The sequence below is a fragment of the Neopelma chrysocephalum genome, unplaced genomic scaffold (assembly GCF_003984885.1).
Source record: "Neopelma chrysocephalum unplaced genomic scaffold, ASM398488v2 Primary Assembly neopelma1_76, whole genome shotgun sequence".
Classification (NCBI taxonomy): Eukaryota; Metazoa; Chordata; class Aves; order Passeriformes; family Pipridae; genus Neopelma; species Neopelma chrysocephalum.
In genome coordinates, this window is record NW_020897737.1 from 12567125 (window position 1) to 12591796 (window position 24672).

Here is a 24672-nt window from a genome sequence, read left to right on the forward strand (position 1 = left end):
AAATTAAATCTCAAGAGACATGGGAGGACCTTTCAGCTTTTTAATGCTGTTGATTGCATCTTTCTGTTCTGTGTGCCATAAAAGAAATAAAATTTAAATATTTTATGAAAGTAATCTGTGACGGGTAATGGTACAGAACTGATCCCGTGGTTCAGTTTATCTATGATTTTTAGCAAATTAAAAATAGCCATAGGGAAAGTCTTAAATGCTTCCATCCATCCCACATTACGTATAAAGCATTTCAATCAGAAAGGCTTCCTTGGTAATAGAGCTCCTCTATCTAGATAGTTGTGAGCATCCTGCCTTCAGAGGGATGGAAAACTCTTCCAAGGCCAAAATACGTGAATGAGATTTATTAATCCCATAGCCCCTGTCACTCATGATAATGCTAATAATCCATAAGCCATACATCATGCCTAATATCCCACGTTAACAAATGCATCTCTGGGAGATGAACAACAAATCCTGTGCACTCTGCTCCCTCCTCCTCCGTCTGGATGAGAAAGCCCCAGATTTGGTGCAGGTCTTTGCATCTCCCCTGGTTCCTTCTCGCTTCCCTCGCTGGCGGGGGGCTGACACTGCCCCAAGTCCTTCCCGGGGGCTCCCACTCCGTCAGTACTTGTCGCTGTACTTGCAGTCAGGGTAGCGGTAGGCGAAGCGGGAATCGCAGGACCGCAGAGGTTTCAGGATCTCTGCCAGCTTGGCAATGGCCTCGTTGACACCCTGGTCATCGGTGAGGCCGCTGGCACAGTGCTGGAGGAAGCTGTCTATCTTCTCCTGCACGGGCTGCAGGAATTTCCCCTTCAGGAGCTTGGGCAAAAGCTCTTGACACACCATGACGAGGCTGTGCTTCTCCCTGATGGAGTCACAGGACACAGACGCAGACTGGCAGTCCACAGTCAAACAGCTAAATATATCTTTGTGCTCCTGCTGGCCATCGATCAGCTGGCTCCCTGCTGGAGACAATTAAACCAGTTGTTAGAAACGTGGTAGTGAGCTCCTAGATAATCACAGATGTTCGCTCCTCTGTACTAACACAGGGTTTGTTATTATCTGAAGGATGTGGGCACCTTTCACCACAAATTACTCTGTGCTGTAGCTGTATATGGGCCAACTTTCTCACTCCTGAAATATGTATATTTTTCTGAATGACAGAGCTCTGCAGAACTGCCTGACAGAGGAGTTGGAGAGGAGTCTGTCAAGTCAAACTGATGCAGAAAAAATGAGAACTGGAGTACAAACCTGAAATGTGGAGTTCCTACAAAAACTGCCACAAATAAGCAGACCCATAATTTTTTCCATGTTATCCAAATCATTAGCTTGCAACAACACCTCATCCAGCTGGAATCGAGTTAACAGTAATAGCTGTTGGGACAAGAATAGGAAACCCAGTGGAAAATTTTCTGACAGCTGCTTCTGAATATTTGAGACCAGCTCAGCTGAATGTGTGAGCTGAGGAAAGGCCTTTTGAAAATTTGAACATTCAAAATTAAACTGTTAAATTATTGGAAGAATTGTCTTTGATTAGCTCTACTTTGTGGTTTAGACCAACATAACCTGTGAACAGTGAATAGTAATGCTTCGTAACCCTTGATTTTATGTAAAAATGACAAAAGGGGGATTTTACTGTTATAATAATAATAATAATAACCATTATTAATGTGATAAATGCACATAAAATGGGTCCAGTTGGACCTAATACTTAAAACAAATGAAATTATGAAATTTCTACTCGCAAATACTGACATTTGTGTGGCAAAAGTTTGAAAAAGGGTGATTTAGGAAAAATTCAAATGAAAGTGTTGAGCACTGCGTGCACTGAAAGCTGCTGCCAGCTATGGGGGGGGCCGGTCACCAAATCACTGACTGCACAAACGAAATACCTGTCGCCTTCCCGACTCAGAGCCAGGATGGCAGGATCTGCTGTTGGTAAACTTTTCATTATTTAAGTTATTAAAAAAAAACCCCAACCCAGCAGCAGAGTTGAACGTAGCAGGTGACAGATTTGCTCGCTAAGCCCTCCGGCGACAGACGCGCGGCCGTAGCGCCTGCTGAGTACCTTCCTCCTTGTCGATGATCCCCAGCGTGCTGGCATCCCGGATGAACAGATGCCCGTTGCTGAACACGCCGAAGGTGCCAGCATCCACGTGGGTGAAGTAGAAGAAGTAGTTGAGGTCGTTGGTGCCCATGGAGCGGAGCACGGCCAGGAGCTGCAGGGCCAGGTCGGCGGCCACCTCGGGGGCCGCGCTGTAGAAGTCGCGCAGGGGTTGGGTGCTGGCGCTGACCACCAGCCTCCCGCAGGAGCCCAGGTACCGTGGGAAGGGCCACCCCTCCACGTCGGGGAAGATCTGCCAGGGAGAGAAGGAATGCAGGGATTATCCCTGCCTTCCGGCCGCTGTTCTCTGCCCATGGACCCACCTCCCTGCAGCGCTGTGCTTTGGCCTCTAAACCAGCCTGAAACCCTTCGTCACCCCATCCTGCCCCAGCATCTGGGAAAGGTGCTGCTCCGTCCTGGAGTAGCTATGATGCCTTTATTTCCCTTTTTTTTTTTTGGTCCTTTTTCGTAATGAAGGAAGAATCTGACATTTCAAGACTTATTCTACAAGGGAAACTAACCGGAAAGTCCAAGATAATAATGGGTTTCAAAATCATTAAAATTTTAGCCACAGAACATCTAATTTTAGGTGTCTTTTATGGGTCCCTCATGAACACTGTGTAGCTGAAGTCATGGCTCGGAGGTGAGGTGGGGCTAAAGCGGTTTTTGCTAATTTGTAAGAACTGCCTGGCTCTTTTGCAGGAGACTTTGCAGTCTCAGGAACAGAAATGCTGGATGTTTGCTATGGTGGGGACACCTGGGCTGGGCTCCCTGCATCCCTGCAGCTCATGCAGTTATCCTTGGTGGAAACTAAACCATATGACTGCTGAGCTGTGCCAAGACAAAGCTTTCTGTCATTTACATTATGACTTATCCATCTACCCAGTGCCCTGGGCTCTGCCAAGGCATTATGAACTTGTCCAGTTCCATGTTTAAGGTTGCTTCTCCCTTCTGCTGTGAAGGCATTTTGGGCACCCATGTAAAATCAAGCCATTCTTTGGCGCATTTTTTTCCCCTCTTTAAGCTGCATTCCTGTATCTTTAGAGTGCTAAGAGCCACAGCCTCAGGTCCCAGTGAGCCATGGCTGGGGTGGCTGAATGATCCCCAGGAGCCTCCTGGAACATGAGAACCATTTCCCCTCCCTGGGACAGGGTAGAACCCCATGTGCTGCTGAGGGCAGTGGTGACCTGGGGCCAGAGACAGATGATGCTGCCACTGCCTCTGCTCTTCATGGAATTGTAAAGGGTTGCACGAAACAACAATGAGGACGAAAGGTTTTCTGGTGTGGGGAAAGGTGAGGATACTCCCTTGGAGATATAAGGAAAGAGAGGAGCCACTTGCCAGGCACGTCAGCCAGGGAACAGGGGAGGGGTGTGAGACATCCCAGACCACTGCCCTCACATCCAGAGTTCAGTTGTATTTGGGATTCCACCCAACACTTCTGCAAAGCTGCACTTTGCCATGGAGCTAGTCACCAGGGGCATGCAAATGGAAAACACAGCACTGGCACACGGAACATGGGAAGTCAGTGCTCCCCAAGTCCATGTTCAACATCCATGCTGCATCTTGATCCTCCCCCTCTAAAGCATGCTCTTTCCCTTTCATAAACAGACTGTAATTTTAAGTCATACATTAGCAATGCAAACTTAACACTGTGAAGTATCAGGGATGTGTAAAACCCTGGCTTTCACGGTCGCTACTGCAATACCTGCCTGGGTTCTGATTTATTTAAGGACTTGGGCATTCCCATCTCTCCACAGCTTCATGGGCTGATGCAAGGAACACTGCAGGAGTCTGCTTGGCTTCAGCCATCCAACCTCATAGAAGAAACACACTTTGTGGAGGCCAGAGAGTGGTTCAAAGGCTAGGGCTGGGACTCCTCTGCAGCTGGGGGCTGGCGCACATCTCATGGGAGGATTTACCTGTGAGGGCTTGTGGGGTGGTGTTCCAAGCTGGTGCAGGGTGGTACATACCTGTAACAATATGGGGTGTGAATTCACTGCCAGGGTGTACAACAGGCGTAGCTTGTCCCGGTCAGTGAGATGGTCCATGTAGATGCTGCCAGCGTCCGGCACCTCGGCGTAGCGCCGCACTATCCTGTCCAGGAGTCGCTGGGATGGGCAGCGCAGCATTGGGCTGGACAGGCCCTGGTGAGAGGGGAAAACATGGCAAAGATGTCTATTTTCCAGCCTGAGATGTTGCAATGTGCTTGGACCTTGCTGAGGGTACAGGCATCTCTGTGCTCTGCCCGCTGCGGCACAGCTCCGAAGGGTGTGGGCACACGGGGGGATCTCAACAGCAAACCCCTTCTGGGAAAAGACCCGTGCCATCCAAAAATGCCTGTTCACAACTCAGGTTTCCAGAATGGCTCCCAGTCTTCATGGCACAGCCACGGACACTGCAAACCTCGTATTCCTCCAGCTGAAAGCACCACGTGTGTCCACACCGCGGGCCTCCTCCCTCCTCCTGGGTTTCCAGCCCTGGCATCCCAGCTCCCTGGTGGAGGCCCTCCTGTTGTTAAAACAGTGAGTCACTTCCCTCATTAAATAATCTTCAGATCGCTTCACTATTTGCTTAACCTGTGAGCAGCTTTCTTGGAAATACTATTTGCTAAGGTCAGTAAACATGCTTTAAAAGTGTAAATAAACACTCTGTGAGTACAAGCACAGGATATATTCTCTCTCTGATAAACTCACACATTAACTAACAAAACCAAATTTGAATAGCCTGCGTGTATTTTTTGTAAATACCAGCAACTAATAGAGAACCATTGGGCTAATGGAGTCAATTATCACTGTATTTCACTGTTCAGATTTGGAGGTTTGGCTTGTAAAACTGCACAAGCAATCAATGGCTGGGATAAATGGCATGGAAATTCATACTTTCATAGTAAAAAATTATTATTTTTTTTTTGGCTGGTCTTCTGTAATGACCAAGTGGAATGGATGTATGGAGGGTTGCCCACAGTGGCACAGAAGCACTGCCCTGCCATGCCTCTGCTAGGGAAGGGAAAGGTTTTTTTAAGTCCTTTTATTAAAAATTATCCCAGTAGCCAAATATACTCTTTTGGATTTTCCTTATGATTTGATGACTGGGAGATGTTTTTCAGACGAAAGGGCACTGGAGCTCACGTTGCTCCCTGCCATCCTTCATGCTGAGAGCAAAGATTCGACTCAGCATCTCCCCGAGTCATTTGGTATCTCTGAGGTAGGTCCCTCTCAGCCCTTCCTGTGCGAGCTGTTCATTTGGCATAAAGCACTTTATTATCCAGCCATGACAAAAGAATAAAGAAACATGGAAAGAAGGACCGTGACGTTTTCCCAGTTGGAGGTGGAAAGGGGGACTGGATGCCCTGTGTCTTCTCCTCTGTATCCCTGCTGGCCTCAGTGAGGTCCCAGTCATGCCTTCCTTGGCCATCAATTGCACAGAACAAGCCCTGAATGCCAATAGCTGGTCAAAACTACCTGAGAAACTCAACCCCAACTGAAGTGTGGTTGTTTCACATCAACCAAAGAACCCTTTTTCCCCCAAAAAGAATAAAACATTCATCAAAAATAATTTTCCCCAGTTCTAGTTACACCCCTCTCCTCTGGTGTGGCCTTATCAAGGAAATACTTTCTCAATTAATTGTCTAAAACCACAGAAGGGGGAGTGGGTTGGTTATGGGTTTCTGTCTTGCAGCACTTGCAGGAAGATTGTGGCTGACTCTGTCTCTTTCCCTTTGGAGGAGAAGTGAGAAAAAATGAGCAGAACAGAACTGTGTTAAGTAAGAGATAAATGGTGGAGAAAGCCTCTTGCAGCTCGGCGTGTATGCAAATATTTGCAGCCAAAGTTAGAAAGCCTTGCTGCCTCCAAGAGTTTGTAACGCAAAAGCTGAGACCCTGAAGATTACACAGTAGGAACAGAAATCACAGTGACAGGGAAGGCATGAAAGGTGTAATTAGGATTTTTCCAGGGTCAGACCTCATCCTCTTAACAGAGATGTGGACGCACGCTGCACACAGTGCTCATGGCTGCTGGTTTCCTGAGGAATTATTTCGGGCACACCAGTGGCAGTGTGGGAGCAGAAGAGCAGGGCTGGGTGCTGCCACCTTTGTATCAACCCTTGGTGCATCTTTCTATAGTTTAACGAAGTCCTGACTCACAAAAACTGGACAATGGGGCCTTTTGATTTCAGCTGAGACAGTCAGCAGTGAAAGCTCAGCACCTCCTCAATTGCTTCAGTGGAGAGGGGTCTCCCTTTCCTGCAGACTGATGGAAACATCCCCACAGCAGAAAAGGAGCTGGAGTTGTAAAATTGTCAGACAAACATTGTAAGTGGAAGAAAAATATGAAGAACACGTACTGGAAGCACTGGAGATACGGATTTATCTGAGAATATCTTCAGTCCTTTGCAGTGTCTTATCACGCCAGAGAATAAGACCTGACAGACAGCCTGATGTATTGTTTGTGATTGATTTAGAAAGTGTCTTATTTACTTTGACTAAATACCTACATTTCTATATCTGATAATGAGCAGTTTCTGCAAAGCCTATCTGCAGTCAGCTGTGATTTTCTTCCCCCTACTGCACAGTACATGATGCAATTTAAACTCAATGTGTGCATACATATGCATATGTGGGGCAGACGCACCCAGAATTCACTCTGACATAAAGACAGCCTCTGGAAGACAACATCTCCTGGCTCTGTTTTCTCTTCAGCCAGCCCAAGGAGGGATGGCACAGACCAGGAGCACAGCTGCCTCCTGCCCCGTGTGCCACCGCTTGGGTGCAGCTTCACCAAATGACCATCTTTAGGGTGGGCTCCAGAAGGGAACACTTGGAGGTAGGAGTTAAAGCACTTGGAGATCCTGGCCCTGTGAATCCAAGGGTTTCCTTCACTCCCAAAAGAAAGAAAGTAAGGATGCCCTGAGAAGCTATGGGGCTCATCCCCACTGCCAGCAGGTTTAACAAAACATGTCTGATGATGAGGTACCAGGTCAAAGAGGGCGGCAGGTCTGGGAGGCAGCTCTGGGAGCCCCATAGAGCCCATCCTTCCCCAGGATGGACCAGCTGACAGAGGAGTGAGCTGCTGCCCATGTGCAGCAAGCAAAGCAACATGTACTGCACTCAGAGGCCAAATAACCAGAGTGTTGGCACATCTGCTGAGGACAGGCAGAGATGCTGGTCAGTAGTTTCAGTCTGGAGAGAGGGATTCCAAACGATGGCTTTTCACCCCAATACTGCTTTCCTCTGTCTGCCTTTAGCGTTTTCCAGGCTGTGCTTTGTAGACAGGGTTGTAAATTTGCCCGGTGGGCGATCTGTGCTGAAACTAACCTGCTTTGTTGCTGCTCTTCCCCTCCAACAGGAAAAGCATGCAGCACAGTTTGAGGTGATGAGCTCCTGGGCAAAGCAGTGGGTGGCTGGGGTTGCCGTGCAGGCTGAGCCCCAGATAAATCCTGCTCACCTCTGAAGCAGGCTGGATTTTAAGACTGAAGACTTTGCTGCATCCAACAAAGATTTTCCTTGTGGTGGGTGAAATAATCGCCGTGGCAGGCAGCTCAGCTGATGACTGGGTCAGGCAGGGCAGGCAGTGTAAAATGGGGAAACATTACTTCATGGTCTGTCATTTTGATTCAAGCACGTTATGGCCTGTCACAATTCTGTGTCTGTAAGACAAAATCACCTGAGCCCATTAGCTTTCCTCAGTGACTGTTATATAAGATAAACTGCAGGGAGGGGAGTGCAGACACCACTGGGTGACTGCAGCTTTGTGAAACAGAGTGGGCATCGTGTCAGGCACCGAGATCCACGCGCTGTTAACATCTCTGAAAAGAGGGAGGGGAGGAAATAAAGCCATAAGAGCGAGTCTGAAGGTAAGTACTTGCAGTGACACATGGCACATCCCAAGAAACACCCCTCTGATGGCTCATGCTGGGTTACCAGCACGGGTCTGCCCAGCAAACACTGCAGAGGGGCAGTGGCACTGGACTGGGGTGCAGGCAGAGGTGCTCCTGCAGTTTTTGGATGGGAGGAGGACAGGAGGGGTGGCCAGAGAGGAAGGGAATCCCCATCTCTATGGGGCCAGACAGACTGGGGAGGTCATACTGCAACGTGTGGTGGCTGGGGGGTGTCTTGGATACAAACTCACTCAGGCAGTGTGACTGCAATTTTGTTGCTGCTGGCTGCTTTTCAATTTAGACCACTGTGAGACCTGAAGCCATTTTGCAGAGTGCATGCCTGATCTTAAAAAGTGATTTGCTGCTGAAATTTGGAGGTGGGGGAGAAGGTCCCAGGTCCTCTGGATCACAGTGTTTCTCCATGTATTCTAACCTGCACTCTGTTAGAAGGGATTTATGTTCTAATTTAGGTTTCTCTGGCTGATTAACAGAAACAAAGGACCATGAAAACATGAGCAGAGCAATCCTGAGGCTGATGTGCAAAGGTCTAGTCTTCCCTGCAGCCTCCCATGCCCTCTCCAACTAAAAAGCTGCAGGGGTTGCCGAAATGTCCCAGGGGAGTTTGTCCCTGGGCACGTCCCCAGTGGCTGGCCCCGAGCTCACTTCAGAGGGACCCCGGAGCCAGCTCAGCTTCCCACTGCTGCTGCACAGGGAAATTCAAGCTCCTGGGAGAAACTGGATAAGTACAAGGCCAGGGCTCCCCAGCCAGAGCCTCCATGTGTGCATATATGTGTGTGTTCATGTGTGTATGGACACATTCATCCGTGTGTGTGTGTGTGTGTTTGTGTGCAGTCCAGCCAGCTCAGCTGGGAGTTCAGACTCGGAGAGGACGGGGTAGGGAAAACTGTATAGCACATGAAGAGCCTTTTAAGGAGAAGGATTTGGCCTCAGCTAATGATTTAACTTTGCAGCAGATCTGAGATACCACAGAGCCACATTTCTCCAGTTACCTTTTCACCCAGCTCAGCAAATGGAAGTTTTAATCTCTTCTTCCCTTTCATACAGCGCTGCTGGGGGAGGCAGAACAGTTTCGCACAAACACATTGGACACTCCAGCAAGGCTGGAGGACCTGGCAGCCCAACTTGCCCTCCTGCAGCCCCCTGTAGTGCTACCTGGGGGGACAGTGATGGCCAGCAGGTGCCTGGAAAGTTGTTGCCTGCCTCCCCAGGGAGTTGTCCCTTCCCATGACCCAGAAGCTCAAGTGAGGGATGTTCTGAGTGGGAGTGATAGGAATCTGTCCACTACTGATTACCTGAGTTTACCTCAGCATGTTCATTCTCTCCCCTAGAGATTAAAACAGATTTTACCCCCAATTTTCCCTACCTGTGCACTACTGATTGCCTCAGTTTACCTCATGATTTTCATTCCCTCTGCTACAGATCACCTCAGATTTTACCCCACAAATTTTCCCAGCATTTCCACTAAATTAACTAATTTTTACCTCAAAATGTTCATTCTCTGCCCTATAGATTACCTCAAGTTTACTCCCAAAATTTTCTTGCCTATCCACTACTTATTACCTCAAATTGTTCTTGTTTTCCCCTTTGCAGATTACCTCAGATTTTACCCCCCCAACCTTCCCTTCTTGTCCACTACTGATTACCTAATTTTTACCTCAAAATGTTCTTTTCTTTCCTGTACAGATTACCTCAGATTTTACCACAAAATCTTCCCTACCTGTCCACTACTGATTACCACAGTTTGCCCCAAAATGCTCATTCACTCTGCTAGAGATTATCACAGATTTTTACCAAGATTTTCTCCGTAGTGCCTCTCCTGAGGTTACTAGACAAAGTACAGTGTAGCTTTTACCCAAAGAGAGGTTTCCCTGTCAGGCATGTGCCACTCAGGATGGTACTGGCTTCAGGGGGACCTGCTGTGCCTGACTGTCAGTGATTTCGGTGAGTCCATCTCTGTGCAGCCCAGGCACCATCCCTGGCTGCTGAATGGGGTCTCTCACTCTCCCTTCTCAAGTGTGGTGCTCCACAGGGCAACAGAAGAGGAAAAACTAAAGCAGCAACTACAACTAAAATCAAGTCCCTTTTTCACAGCCACTTTTCTCTTGGAAGGGGAAGAAGTACTGGAATAATCCTTCTTTGCCTCTCAGGGTCTTGTTCAGTGTATATCAAACCTCCTCCCTGGCCCTCTCCAGTGGTTATTGAAATGTTTTGCTGTTGTTTTGATGGGGTGAGGGGGATGCCCTGTGCCACAGCTGCCCATCTACCTGGTGGCAGCAGCCCCCCAAACACAGTGTGCCTGTCCTGGCTTCACCTGTGACACCCCAGGACTGTGACAGAAAGGGCAGTGTGCTTCTTTGTGCCTGAGGTCATTTGCTATGGATGGCAGGAGGATGAGTAATCGAGGCTCTGGCTCTGACTGCCTGTGCTGCTCTGAGGGGCCCACGCTGGTTTGGTGTCCAGCCCAAAGCAAAATCACTTTCAAGGCATGGGCTGCCCTTTTGGGTGCAACTTTATGACCAAAAAAGAAAAAACCCAAACAAAAATGCTGAGACATCGTTGAAAACCAGAAAATAAAAAAAAAAGTGGCAGGAATTTCCCCACCAGAGCCATGTTTGTGTGCACGGCCTTATATTATCCCTGTGCCCGAAGCCAGTGGGTGCTATGGCTTTCCATGGGCCTTCAGCCTCAGCCTGCACAAGGAAGCTGATGCTCTCCTTGCTGGGTCCAAGCCCACCCAAGCCCTGGCCAGGCAGTGCCATGGCTTTACCTGTGCCTGGGTGTGGTTTCCCCAGGCTGTGACACTTTTCTTCCCATCAGGGCCTCATTTTGCTTCTTCCCTGTGGCGTGGGGAACACAGGGCTGCCCCATCCCCACCAACTCAGCAGGAAGGAGAGTGCCAGCCATAACCCAAACTTGCCCTCCACCCAACAAGTTTCAGCCAGGCCTCCTTCAGACCCTTTTTCACAGCATGGCAACCCCTGCTCCCCCCAGCTGGTGTGGGGGGAAGCAGGATCCGTGGGGCACAGACCTGGACCAGGTCGGGGGTGAGGCGCTTGGCCCGCAGCCACTTCTGGAAGCGCTGTGTGCGGCGCAGGGCGCGCTCCAGGCTGCAGGTCTTGGTCTTGAGCAGGGAGGTGCAGATGCGCTTGTCGGCCCGGTCGTGCTGGTACTTGGAGGTCAGCCGGGTGATGTCGACCAGCCGCCAGCTCTTGGCATCGTCGGTGTAGTTGCCCGAGTAGCTGAGCAGGTAGCTGGGGGGCAGCTTTAAATGAGAAGAAAGCCAGGTGTCAAACCTGCCAAACCAAAACGAGAGCCCCACGGAGAGCGGGTTAACAAGCCACACGGACACCCGCGCAGCACCCGCCCCGCTGAGTTTCTCCACCTTGTGCCGACCCCAGGGGCTTTCTGCCATCATAGAATCAGAGAATATTCCTAGTTGGAGGGACCCACAAGGATGATTGAGTCCAACTCCTAGAGAGAATAGCCCATACAGGGATTGAACCCATGAACTTGGTGTTTTTAGCACCAATTTCCAACTGAGCTAATCTCATGTGACCCAGGCTGAGTGACCCTGGGTGAGTGGTCCCAGACACCAGGGTGAGGCAAGCAGGATGAAACCATCAGCTCAGGAAACACATTTTGGAAAAGATATACTTCTTTGCTTCCCACATAAACCATGTAATGAACACCATCCCTTGTCAGGAGCGGTGCCAATGGGTCAAGGGGTGAAACACCCAAATGGGGTTTTTTAGGCCATGTAGAGAGAGAGAGGAAAGGGATAGGGTCATAGGGTTTTGGTTCGTGAAGAATCCTCAGTGTTTTTAAATTTTCTTAATCCTAGAGATAGACTCCCAAAAAAAGGAGTACTCAACAGTTAAAGTGACCTTCCTGACAATAAAATCTCCTGACAATAAATGTGTTTGGGAATATCGAAATGAACTTTTGATTTTAGGTGGTGGCTTTACTCAGTGCTGGGGTCAACATGTCTCCCCCAACACCGCTGATTGTATTTTAGCAGGAGGGATGAGTGACCTCCCCAGCAGCAGCAGAGTTTGGGGTGCGCTGGGGGGATGGAGTACGTGTGCCCTGGGTGTGCAGCACCACTGTAGCCATGGAGATCTTGCACTAATTTTCTCCCCCTACACAGGCACAGGAGGGGAGCATATGGGCTGGGTAATTAGGTAATTTTTTTTTGTTGTTTCAGCAGCCCCCTCAGCCCTGCCCACACACGCATCGCACATGCCAGAGCTGAGGAGTGTGGTGCCTTCTCTGTAAGTGTGTCTGTAACCTGCTCTTGGAAAGAGGCTGAACTCTGACCTTTGGTTTGGCCAACGTCCTGCATTCGCTGTCCCTGAAACCTCCTGTCCCAAGCTCCTTGCCCAAGTGCGTAAGAGAGCACGTCCTAATTTATTCTCACCGTAAATTACAGCTGGTAGCTCAGAAGGGACACAGGAGAGGCAAGAGGTTCCCTGCAGGATTAGCGAGCTGGAGTTAGATGAAAAGACGTTAACAAATCTGAAAGCTGAAGCTGGTCTGTTGTTTCAACTTCCAGATGGGAAATTGGCACTAAGAAATTTTTGGGGGGATTAATTTCCTCTGATTTCAGGCAAACGACTGACTCAGCGATGCAAACCAGCATCAGAGGCTGATCTACCTCCTCCCCAAGATCCCTCTTGAAGGCAGCACCTCACTCCCCTTCCCTACCACAGACCCTGTGCAGCTCAGCTCTGGGGCAAACATGGGTGCCCAGGAGGGGGAAAACCCTGGTGCTTGCCCTCCTTTAACATTCAACTCTATCCATGTGCCTCCTTCCAAAAATTTGCCATGGAGATGCAGGTTGACCAGAAGTGAGGAAGCTCGGCCCCTTCTGTGAACAGGTTGGTGGGTTCCAGTATTTCGGTCCTTTGGGTGTTTTGCCTGATATAAAATTGAAGCTTCCCTAAGATTATGGCACCTGACATGAAGAAAAAAGCTTTATTTGGGTTTGGGTGGGTTTTTCTGGTCTAGTTTTGAGCTAGGACTAAAGAGCAGAGAATAATTGCTGTGCGCCTCACTGTGATTTGCTGTGCATCAGGACCCCTCCCAGTGCCTAATCTGCAAAGCGGGCTCAGTGTGCCAGGCGCTCCAGGGAGGAGATGGCAACGGGCTGGGTTTCTCTTTCTTTCTTTCCTTTTTTTATTTTTAAGTTAAGCATAAATATGCCCTGTAATTTGGCTCAAACCTGTGTGTTCAGGGCAGCTCACGTCAGGCAGATAGCAGGAAAGTGCCGCCTCCCGTGTGCGAGCAGCGCATGGATGTGTGAAATCCAGGGCTGAGCATTAATTTGCGGGCGGATGGAGCGACTTCCTCTGCAGAGCTCTTGGGGGAGAGCCACACAGGCCTGGGAACCCGGCATGGGCTGCAGCAAGTCTGTATTTGGCATCATTTCTGGGCAGCACAGCGTTGGCCTGGCACACTTGTTAGATACTTTCAAGATTCATCATCAAGTTGTGCTGTAACAACTCACTTCTCGTATGAAGCCTTTTAGCTGAGGGCCTGAATGTGCTTTAATTAAGACTTTCAGTAAGATCTGTGTGAATATGTGAGTCACAGATTACAGGTTTTAGATCAACCCAGAATTAAATTCTGAAGAAATTCAAACTTGTTTTTCCTTTTTTTTTTTCTTGGATGGAGTAAAGTATTTTGTTTCAGCCAAAATAATTTGCTTGCATTTGGAACTTTATATTTTTTAAAAAGTAAGTTAAGTCTTAAAACAAAAAAATTAAGAAATGCCATATAAACCCCCATCAAATCCAAGCATTCCAGCTTTTTCAGACTTCTTTCCCATTATTTAACTCTTGAAGTAAAAAAATAAAGTAATGCTGTATAAAACCCCATCAAATCTAAGCATTCCAGCTTTTCCAGACTTCTTTCCCATTATTTTTGGCCAAAGCTCACCACCAGCATCGGCACAAGTCTGCAAATAGTTTTGGTCAGCTCAGTTTCGCAGTGTTTTGAAAGTCTAATATTTTACAAAAACTTTCACTGTTCTCTGCTCTTGGTACAGTTGGTAGGCAGGCTTGGTGTTCTCATTTACAGATGGATAAAGTTGGGCAAAGACAAGGGAAGTAAAGAACATTAGAGCACAAGATGAGTCACCAGCCGTTCTGGGAACAAAACCCACATCTTCTTACTGTGAAAGCATGTCACAGCTCCCAAAAATGATGGAGAATTAATGAAGCATGTTCTAATGTGAATTAACAGAGAGAAGCACCAAGTGCCCTTCACCTTTGTGAACATGTGAAAAGGCACATGAAGGTGGATCAAAGAGTGCAAGTGCCACTGAAATTTCCCATTTAACTTCCCACTTGCCAAAAAAAATCCTGTTTTTTTCAAGAAATCAAATGGGACAACAAGTTTTACCCCTGCAAAGGAAAGCCTGAAGCTGAGTGACTGCTCAGGAGAACATTGCTAAGTTTCCAAAGTGCTCAGAGCAGAACTGCACGTTATCACTTATTTGCGTTCTGCACGGCTGGTGGGGAGCCAACCGCGGGCTGGCTGGAGAGGAAAAGGAGTCTTTGGCTTAGGAAGCCCCTCTACCTTCCCTGAGGCAGAAGCATCGTGCTCCCACGTTTGTGGCTCTGCAATCCTGGCCCCAGTGGGACTCTCTGCACAACTGCACCCCTTTCCCGCCGTCCCCCCAGAGGAAAGCCAGCACAGCGGCCTCCTGCCTTCGCTCACGTAGCACCTTTTTCCCCACACCCCGGTGCACATGCAGCTGGCCAGCAGCCAGCCAGAGGCAGTTGCTCCCTGCAGAAGGCTCCTGCTATTTTTGGAGGGCTGAAGGAAGCTGCACGGCCCCAGCCTCCCCAGTGACTGGGCGGGAGTAACCGAACGGGTGCACCTGCGATGAGCTGCACGTGTGGAAGCTGCTTTGTGCCCGGCAGCAGGTCCCTGAAAACCCTGCACAGGTGAGTGGAAAAGGGATCCACAGCAGGTTGGGGGACGTGGCAGGAGCCAGCTCCTGTGCCATCCTGCTGCAGGGAATGAAATACAGAGCAGCCCATACCCCGAAATCACCCCCAGCCCCTGCAGACCCGTGCCAGCCCCTGTCAGCCAGCTGAGCATGCTGATTGCAAATCTCTCCTGCATTTTGGGACAGCAGTCCAGGCTGGGCTGGGAGAAATCCAGCACTGCTGGCCCAGGCCTTCTTGGTGCCTCTGTGCCTCACTTAGTACTCACTCTGTCACGGAAAGCCAAAGGGTTTTCCCAGCCATCCAGGGCTGAGTCCTCTGATGTGCCATGGCAAAGGGGTGCTCTGGCTTAGCAAGACCACAAGCTGCCTTTTCCCAGCGGCAGTAATGAAAGGATGGATGTTCAGTATTACAAGTCCATCCCAGACAAACCATTATAGTTTTACTATGCTACATTTTATAGAATAGTTTAAGATAAAAATGGTGATTTGTCTAATACTATACTACTTACATTATAGCATTAAAAATACAATTTTACTATAATAATTTCTTCTCCCTCGGGCTTTTATATCTATAAAAGAAAGTGCATATGGCTCTATAAATCATATCAGACCCAATAAACCCTTCCTCTGCCAAGCACTGCCTTTAACTTTCTCCTCAAATACAACTGGCAACATTTTCTTCGCTGTGATCAGACACACTCTGTTTTTGAGCCTAAAACTGATTGGATTGGTCTGATGACCACTTGGACAGTGTTATGTCTCACCATCATCGAGGCAGATGCAATTTCTGTCTCTGCCTTCAAGTTCTCACAGAAACCTTCCCAAAGTTCACCAATAATTTAGCCACATCTATTTTTGAGCATGTGGGTAGCTTGATGTGCAGAAGTCCTCAAGCCTCAGGCAGGTTTAGATTGCTTTTGATCTTAGTTAATACGCACGTGAAATTCTGCACATTCATGTTGTTGCACCTGGTCCAAAACTATATAGCATGTTTATATGTTTGTAGTTAACATACTCAATTTGGAGCATACAAAGCTAAACCCCCTTTACCTTTAGTCAGTTGCTGCTAATAAAATATTTCCAGTAAATCTAAACAAGCTGATTTCTTCCCCCCCTTCCCTTCCCCCATCGCTGCCTTGAATTGTTTTAGAGCCACTCTCTAGGCAGAAATTTTTACCTTTTACTCCTGCTTTCAAATTATAATTCAGGCCTGAAGTATGATCATGTTTGCTTTGCTTTAAAAGAAAAGAGCAGTTTATACACATTAATTAAAATACTAAACGCTGTAAAGGCAACTGGGTGCTAAGTTGCTCTTTGCATTGTCATTCATGAAAGTATTTGGAAATTCTAACAGGCAACTTTCAAATTACTATGCAGAATGCCTTAAAAATTACTGTGCTGAGTTTCTGACCTTATTTCTTCTTTAAAGAACTTCTTGCATATGGATGTCCCAATGCAGGCGTTGCATTTATCAAGTCCCAGGAAAGTCCGGCCAAAACTGTAGCTGGGTTTGACGTGGGGCACAGATGGAGAAGTTGTTGCTGCTGTGAAAGGGCTACAGCTCAGAGCCAAAACCAGGAGCAGCATCAATGGATCTGCAACTCTGGAGCAAAGGCAACATATCCAGCGCCCCATCTACGGGAGTGAAGAGCTCTGGCTTTTGCAAGTTATCCCTCTCTATGCTTTCAGTCTCTTTTTGATGACTTCAGCCTGCAGTGGCGAGCCCCGAGACACGGCAAGACACTCTGGGTGCAGGAGACCCCTCTGCAGTCCCCATCCTGCCAGCTGGTCACCGGCTCTATTGGCTTGAGGTTTGGGTGGGAAAGATATTATGTAGGGTGGGGAGAAGGAAATACATGGAGGATGCAGATAACTTGGGTTGCCATGGTTACCTTTCCTTTACTTGGTGCAGCTGCTTTGGCCCCTGCTGACCCCTCCCATCAGCCGACTTGGAAAACAACATGAAGGAGTGCTCATCTGCACTTGCTGCAGACAAATGAAGGATATCCTGTTGCTGGAGCAAAGGGCATGTGCCGGACACATAGTAAAAACTGATCTGGAAGGAGTCAGAGCATGGCAGAAATGCACATTTTACCAGAAGCCAGACCCTTGATGTTGCTTTATTCCTGGAGATTTGTGATGGGGCACGGCTTGACTTCTTGGATGCTTTCTTGGCTCAGTTTGCCCTTCTCTCAGAAGGCCTGAAAAGGCTGTCAGGTGGAATCATCGCTGTTCTCTTTCTTGAGAATACCATTGTTTAGCAGCAACTGCGCCACTGTTTCATGCCACAGAAAGCAGGATAGCCTGAAGCTTTCCAAAACTCCCAGCTGACTTAACAGCCTGGCCTCTAAGCCCCTTTTGGAAAATGGAGCTTTTCAGTGTACTTTGAATGCCTTTTCCTGATGGTAGTGGCACCGGAAAGAAGCTAGAGAAGGGGATGGGGGCTAACTCAGGAGCATGTCAGAGGTTTCAAACACACTTAGAAATTACTGTGATCACACCTAAAAGCTGTTCTCGTTAGGTCACAGACTTGGAAGTTACTGAAACTGCTGGATACCCATCCTGGCCTGGGTGCTGGGTGTAGGACTATGTCTTTCCTGGGACAGGAGCTCTGGGATGCAGGCATGGACCCTGGCAGGTTGCTGCTCAAGGCCAGGAAAGCACACCTTGAAGGAGCAAGTGGTCTCCTGGCCCCAGGCAGCACATGTGTTGCTGTGGTGGCACCAGGCTTAGGTCCTCTCCATCATGTTTTGATTGACACAGGAGGCTCTCCTGGGCCATATCTCACCATGGGAGCAGACTGAGGCTTTGGAGACTTCTCATCCCCAGCTGGACTACTCCCACCATGTGGATAAGCCATTTCCTAGCACATTTTTAATGGAAAAAAGAGGTGCACTGTAGCCTTTATTATCCTCTCTAGTGTTTAACCACAGCCTGATGGGACTAAGGGGCATAAGAGCCCCAGGGGTGCACGTTGGACTCTGTCATTGTCCCTTGCTTTCTGGAGGGGCTGCTGGAGGAGGGTGATCTAACAGGGTAAGGTAGCTCTTTAAAGCACTGATGCTCATTAGTTGTGGCACTTGGGAGATCAGGGGTCTCTCCTTGGCTCTGTACCCTTGTGGGAGGTTGTTTCGTCTCCTGTTTTGTCCCTATGCACAAAATGGAGATAGTGACATTTAGGGTTTGTCTACAGTGCACAGCACAGACAGAGGTGGATAATGAGCCCGCTGAGAGGGAAGAGGGATGTGATGGCCCTGGGGAAGCAGCAAAGGAGAGGGGCTGGGCAGTGCTGATATGCCAGCAAGTGCATTCAGCTCACAGCTCTGCATTGTGCCATGGTCACATTTGGCCTTGTATTCCAGCACAAAGCTCTTTGAAATATGTTGATGGAAGGAGACACACCAGAACTAAACACTAGGATTAGCTGTTTCCCACTTCCAGAAGTTTATCCCTGTCCTTTCCTATTTCCGGTACATCGTTCCTCTTCCCACTGCAGGAATCAGCCCTGCCCATGGTTTCCTGCCAGTAGCTCTGTCCATGTTCACATTGCTCCCTGCCCAGCTCTTCCCCCGGGCAGTACCCAGGATAGTACCAAAAATTCCACACCAGCAATCTGTCTTTATCTTCATTACATAACACATGAAATATATATCCTTCAGTTTCTTTACTAATTTAATTGCCTTCTGTCCTCGGTTCTCTGTTGTAATTTTAGGAGCAGAGACCCAAGCTCCCATCTCCCACTACCTCATCCTCCATTGCCCCATGGAAAGAGAAGGGCTTCAGCCCTTGGGGCAGGTAACTGGGCCTTTCTCATGGCAAACCCCATGCTCTGGCACAAAAAACTACTACATGGGTAGCAGGGTTTCTGTGCTGTTAATGGTGCCTCAATGGCTATGTTGCTTTTGCACTTCTGTGTAGTTTGGGCATGTGTGAAGTAATGTTTCTCTCTCTCTGGGAACAGCATGTGTAATTAAGTTTTCTTACAGTTTATCACACCTGCATCACCTTGAAGCATTATAAAAGCAACTTTTTATTCAAAGAGTGGGAGGTCCTCCATCATATCCACCTCAAGCTTACTGTTGGCATTTGCACTTGCCCCCAGGGTCTGAGCCCCCTCCTTCCCTCAAACATTTTTGTCAGGCTGGGCAGTCCCCGAGCACAGATGATGTGTGTAGGAAACACCCATTCATGCTCACAGCACTGAAAACCAAAGCTTAAAAATAAGTACACATAGGTCTGAACTAGCCCAAAGTGGCAGGAAAGAAACCCCAGCTTGATTTATGTTGTGAGAGGAGCTGCACCTCTGAAAGCAACCTCTCTTTGAAGGATGTTGTTCAGTAGGTAATGTCAAAGCTGTATTTGTTTTCCTTTCCTTCTGGTGGTACTGTGGCCAGGTGGTGAACAACCAGGTCTGTAGAAGCCTTGTAGATCTTCTCCTTGTGCCGGGTGGGTTTTTCAGGGCAGTGGTCACGGTGGTGTCTGCTGGAGCTGCCCTTGGGTTGGCCCTAATGACCCAATGGGATCCTCACAAACCTTGTAACAAGACACTTCTATGTGACACCATTAACAATGAGAGAACATGGAGCCAGTGGCCCTTACAGAAAAGCCTAGTTGGTTTTCTAGAAGTTATAATTTCTAAAAATTTCTGATATGGATCAATATGCATGTTCTGCCCTATCAAAGAGTTCTGCCCATGGGAGCTTCTGGGTCCCAAAAATGCCTGGTCTCTGCAGAGCCCAATGGCTGTGGGTTTGGATGGGTATAGCTGTGATCTTCGACTGCTCATTGAGGTGGGAGAGAACCTGCCCTCCTGTGCTGCTGGCTCTGGAGATGAGGGGAGCACAGGCTGATTTTTCTGGAGTATTCATGGGATGAAATACACCTTTTACTTAATGCACCTCCCAGTTTCCATCCAATCCATTAGCGTAATCCAGCTATTCCCCCAATCCCTTGCACCTGTTCTTTCCACCTCAGTCCCTTGCCCACCTCCCCTGAACAACGCCAGCTGCCCCCAGGGGTGGTTTTCATGTTGGCAGAGCCGTACAGATGCCCTCTGCCCATCTCATCAGTGCTGCTGGCTGGCTCACCCCGAGCAAAATGTGGTGCTAGTTCCATGCTCTGGGTCTAACTGGGACGGTGGAAATGGCTGTGCAGGCCAGGAGACCTTTTTAATCTGTTAAATTTAATTTAGTTGATTAATTTTGGATAATCACCAGTAAATATTTCGGAACAGCCCAGATGCAGAGGAGCAGAAGGTGCAAGTGCTGCTGGTCCTCAGCTGACATTGCCACCAGGGTCCTCGCTGCTACTCACCTGCTTCTGCTCACAGGGATCTTGCTGCTTGGCCAACCTAAACAGCAGGTTTTCGGTGTCACATCATCTCATCTTCCTCTTCAGCCCAGGTTTGCTGCTGCAAAAGAGCCTTCTCAGCAAGCATGAGGTTGCTGAGCAACAGGGCATTGCCAGACGGGTTGAGGGAGGGCTGCATCCCACTGCCACGCACAGAAAGGAAACAATAGACAGGAAAAATCAAAGTTTTACTGGAAGAGGAGAGGCTCCTGCTCTTCCTGAGGTCCTCGGTAAGCCCTGCCTGGGTCTCGCTGCCTGCAGGGCCCGGATAAGACCTTGGCTGCCACACAGAGCGGCTTCGCAGGACAGGGTGGAAGTCAGCTCAGGGTGTGGTGCAACATGATTATTCTTCATAGTATTTTTCATTAATCACATCCAAGATAATCATTAAGCTATTGCCAAGTAACCAGTACGGACTTGATATCAAACTGCTTGCCACGTCAATCCCACTTCAGGCTGGATGTGTGGATTAATAGCTGGAGCTGCTTGACACATTTTCAATTCTTTCAAAACGAAAAATGTGTCTTTTTGGATGCGACAAAACTCACAGCACTTGGGAGGATGTGATCACTTCCTTTTTCTCTGTTTGCCTCCCGATTGCATGATTATGAAAGAAACATCTGTTTTGAAGTGATCTGCAAGAGAAAATTTTTGTTCCAGTTGGATTTGTGATGGACAACTTCTGTTACAGACTCTTATTCTCCCCACCCTGTTTCATTCCCTTTTTCTCTTGCTGGAAGATGACAGAGAAAGGAAGAGGAGGAGGAAAAACACCAAGCAAACAAACCCCACTGCCCAGACTACAAATACAGACAGAAAATGGGGGCACTGAGGTGTGGGTGGTGTGAAACACCACAGCTGAGCTGGCAGAGCATGTTTGCACTTCAATTCACTTAGAGAAGGTTTGACGTTGCGTGTGTATGGATTTTTCTGCATCTTGAATCAATGAAAATACTAAAACATCAATAAAAATGTGGCACTTGTTTTTGTCTCACCAGGAAATAATTCCTATTGTTTGATGAGCTTGGATGTAATTAATCTGAAGCACTAATAATGTAATATATTAATTATATAAAAGTAGGTATTGTTCTGTATCTGCAGTATTTTTTGATTCTCCCTGACTCCATTCTTCTGCTGCAGAAGAGGAAACCCGTTGTTCCTTTGGAAATCTCTGCCTTTGCATACTGGTAGGCAGCTGGAAGAAAAAGCCAGTGAGAAGAAAAGCCTCAGGCACTGTGGCCAACAGATAAGGCCAGTTCTAGTTTGTGAGAGGCTGAAATGTCAGTACAAAAGGCCACCCAATGCTATCAGCTACTGTGGTGTTCGCAGCATTTACAGGAGACAGTGCCAAGCAGCAAAAAGTGTGGAAGAGGATCCAGGATTTTGGTACATCAGTATCCACAGGCAGAAAATGAGATACAGGAATTTGAGCCTAAGGGAAAAACGACAGGAAAAAGAAAATTGGCTGCACACCATCACGGGGTGTGCTGGTCACTCCCTGCACAAAGAGGCAAAGAAGAGCTGCTTGGAAAGGGAACAAAGCTCCTTGTCAAGGAGATTTGACACCACCCCTTGGTGGTGGCCTTGCATGTGCTCCTGGACCACTCATACAACCCAGCAGCTCCTTAGGTCAAGTCCAAGTCCACGTGACTGCAACTGAAACATCAGCACCCGTGTGGTGCAAATATTGGGAAGGATATTGAGGTGCTGGAGCAGGTCCAGAGAAGAGCAATGAGGCTGGGGAATGGACTCGAGCACAAGTCCTACGAGGAGAGGCTGAGGGAGCTGAGGTTTTTTAGCCTGGAGAAGAGGAAGCTCAGGGGAGACCTCATCACCCTGTACAGCTCCCTGACAAGAAGTTGTAGGCAGGTGGGTGTCGGTCTCTTCTCCCAGGAACCAGCAGTAGGACAAGAGGGCATAGTCTTAAGCCATGCCAGGGGAAGTTTAGGTTGGATATTAGGAAAAAATTTTTTACAGAGAGAGTAATCAGGCATTGGAATGGGCTGCCCAGGGAGGGGGTGGATTCACCATCCCTGGAGGTTTTTAAGATGAGACTGGATGTGGCATCAGTGCCATGGCCTGGTAACCACGGTGGGGTTGGATCAAGGGTTGGACTTGATGATCTCAGGGGTCTTTTCCAACCTGGTCGATTCTATGATTCTATGATTTTGGTGCCTATCCTAGAAAATCTGGATCCAGACATGTAAACCCAATTGTAATAAAGAATTAAATCATCTACCTGAGTCCTCCACAAGCCCAAACAAATATAAATTATGTATATGCCCTACTGCTTCACACTGTTGGACCAAGGCTTACATGTAGAAAAGGTTTTCCAGACTGTAAGTCTGCTTAGACCTGGGGGACTTTGGAGGACTGTCCTTCAATTGATCGTTATTTTTTATAAAATGTGAGGAGGAAGGTGATGAGAGAACATGGGTAAAGAGGAGAGAGGTGGCCAAGTCACATATTTAGTTACCAAAATACCTAAATACTAGATTTATAGCCAGAAGAGAATAGACACTGGGGTTTTAAGAGAGAGATAAAAAAAAAATGAAGAAAATCAATGCATTTCCTGTCTTGTTTAATTTTTCCTTCCAATTAATACACTTCTGGATTAGCCCAGTTTTTAAGAACCTGTTCATGTTTGCACTGGATACAGCAGAACCTGGTCTGTATCAGCTCTGCTCCCATCTGAAGAGGAATTGATACCTGAATATCAAAAATTGCATGTGGAAAATTGTCACCTGCAAATGTCAGTTGCACGATAACAAGAACATTTAAGACTACAGGGCACATGTTCCCTTTGGTATGTGGGAAAAAACAAAGGTCACTGCCTAAAGTGCACTTGGACTGTTAAAATTCATACTTAAATCCCCAAGTCCTAGCACTGGGTATTGGTTAAAACCACTCCCAAGGTTAATCAAAGCAGTCTTCACATCTTTCTCACAAACTACCTTTCTTCCCATCTAGACAGCTGGAATGATATAGCTGATTAAAAATATTAACCAGAGATTCCAATCCGAGGGACAGAAAACATATGGGACCAAAAAACAAGTACCTAGAAAGAAATTTGTGGTTTGACAAAGTTAGCAGTCTGCCCCTGGATCAAATATCTGTCATGTTTTATTCTTTAAGGGCATATTTTTTTAAAAGATTTTTCCTTTACCATGTACTAGTTCAGAAGGAATCTTCACACCCATATTTTCAATGTGTTTCACTTTGGTCTTGGAAACCAGGATGCTATTTTGAACAACTCCAGTTCATTAGCCAACCCATTCCAAGGGTGTCTCCCTGCCGTGACACTCTTATTGTAGATGACCACGTTTTGTCCTGCTTCTGCTAACAAAGCAGGGTAAGTGAATCAATTCCCTAAACATGACTTAATCTTGGTTCAGGTTGAGTCATGAACTCAGGGAAAAGCTGCATATCTCATGCTCCATGAGCAGTGGTCAACCCCAGCCTGTATGAACTCTGCAACACGGTCTGTAATGCTTTGGCTCCACATTAAATTGCCTGTGTTACCTGGCACCTCTAAAGGCTTGTGGCATGTACTCCAGCACACTGCCAGAACAGGAGAGGGAAAAAAAGAAGAAAAAATAAAAATAAAGAAGAAAACAGAAAAAAGAAAAAGGTATGCCGAAATCTGAGTTTCAATGGGTTTATAACCAAAAAAGAGACCATACATAGCTTTAGAGAAATACTCTAGAAGACTCCTGGAAAGCAATGGGCAAGGAAGTGCCATTTCTTGTCATCAAACTGCTTCCCTCCATTGTCAGTTTATCACTTCTGCCTTTGACCTCCACGGAGGGCAATTGTGCATGTCAGCCTCCCTTATATCATGCACTTCTTTTTCCTTCCCCTTCTGTGGAGGAGACAACAAACCTGCAGCAGAAAGGTGTCCTGCCAACGTGGGGACATAACCAGCTGCTCTTTCTCACTCTTTCTTAACTCTCCTGTACATTAGTTATCTTCTTGTGATTTTTAGCATCCATGAAGTAAATTGGTGACTACTTTGAAGATCTATGTTAGAAAACCAAGTGCACACACACATACACACATGCAAACACCTGCACAGATTCGTGAAGGTATCTGGGCTGCTGCTCTTCCCCGCGTTTCCAGTGGCTTTGTGTCTGCAGTTCTGGCAACAAATTAATCTGGAAGTGGAAAATCAAGAAAGAGTTAATTAAAAAAAAAAAAGAAAAAGAAAACTTTGCCTTGTTTGCACTGATTTTGCATCAGTTTCCATGGAAATGGAAGTAGAACAAGCCAAGAGCAGTGGTGTAGCCAACTTCAGCTGCTGGCTTCTAGTTCTTGCTTCTGTTTCCATGGAAATAGATGCCAAATCAGCAAAAAATAAGGTAACTTGTTTAAAGA

The 24672-nt window shown here is 47.5% G+C and overlaps 1 protein-coding gene across 2 annotated transcripts; it reads right to left on the bottom strand.

The window, feature by feature from the left end:
* Window positions 1-338: 338 nt before the first annotated feature.
* On the bottom strand, window positions 339-16739 carry DIPK2B (divergent protein kinase domain 2B). Of its 2 annotated transcripts, none has more exons than XM_027689181.1 (5): window positions 16361-16739; window positions 11023-11287; window positions 4069-4242; window positions 2060-2348; window positions 339-953 (listed from the first exon to the last, which is right to left on the bottom strand). In XM_027689181.1, exons 1-5 carry the CDS (start codon window positions 16582-16584, stop codon window positions 613-615), a joined length of 1293 nt encoding a protein of 430 aa, XP_027544982.1. In that variant the 5' UTR covers window positions 16585-16739; the 3' UTR covers window positions 339-612. The 2 variants fall into 2 exon arrangements, with proteins under 2 accessions (XP_027544982.1, XP_027544981.1); XM_027689180.1 differs by having other exon boundaries at window positions 339-956.
* Between the last annotated feature and the right edge of the window lie 7933 nt (window positions 16740-24672).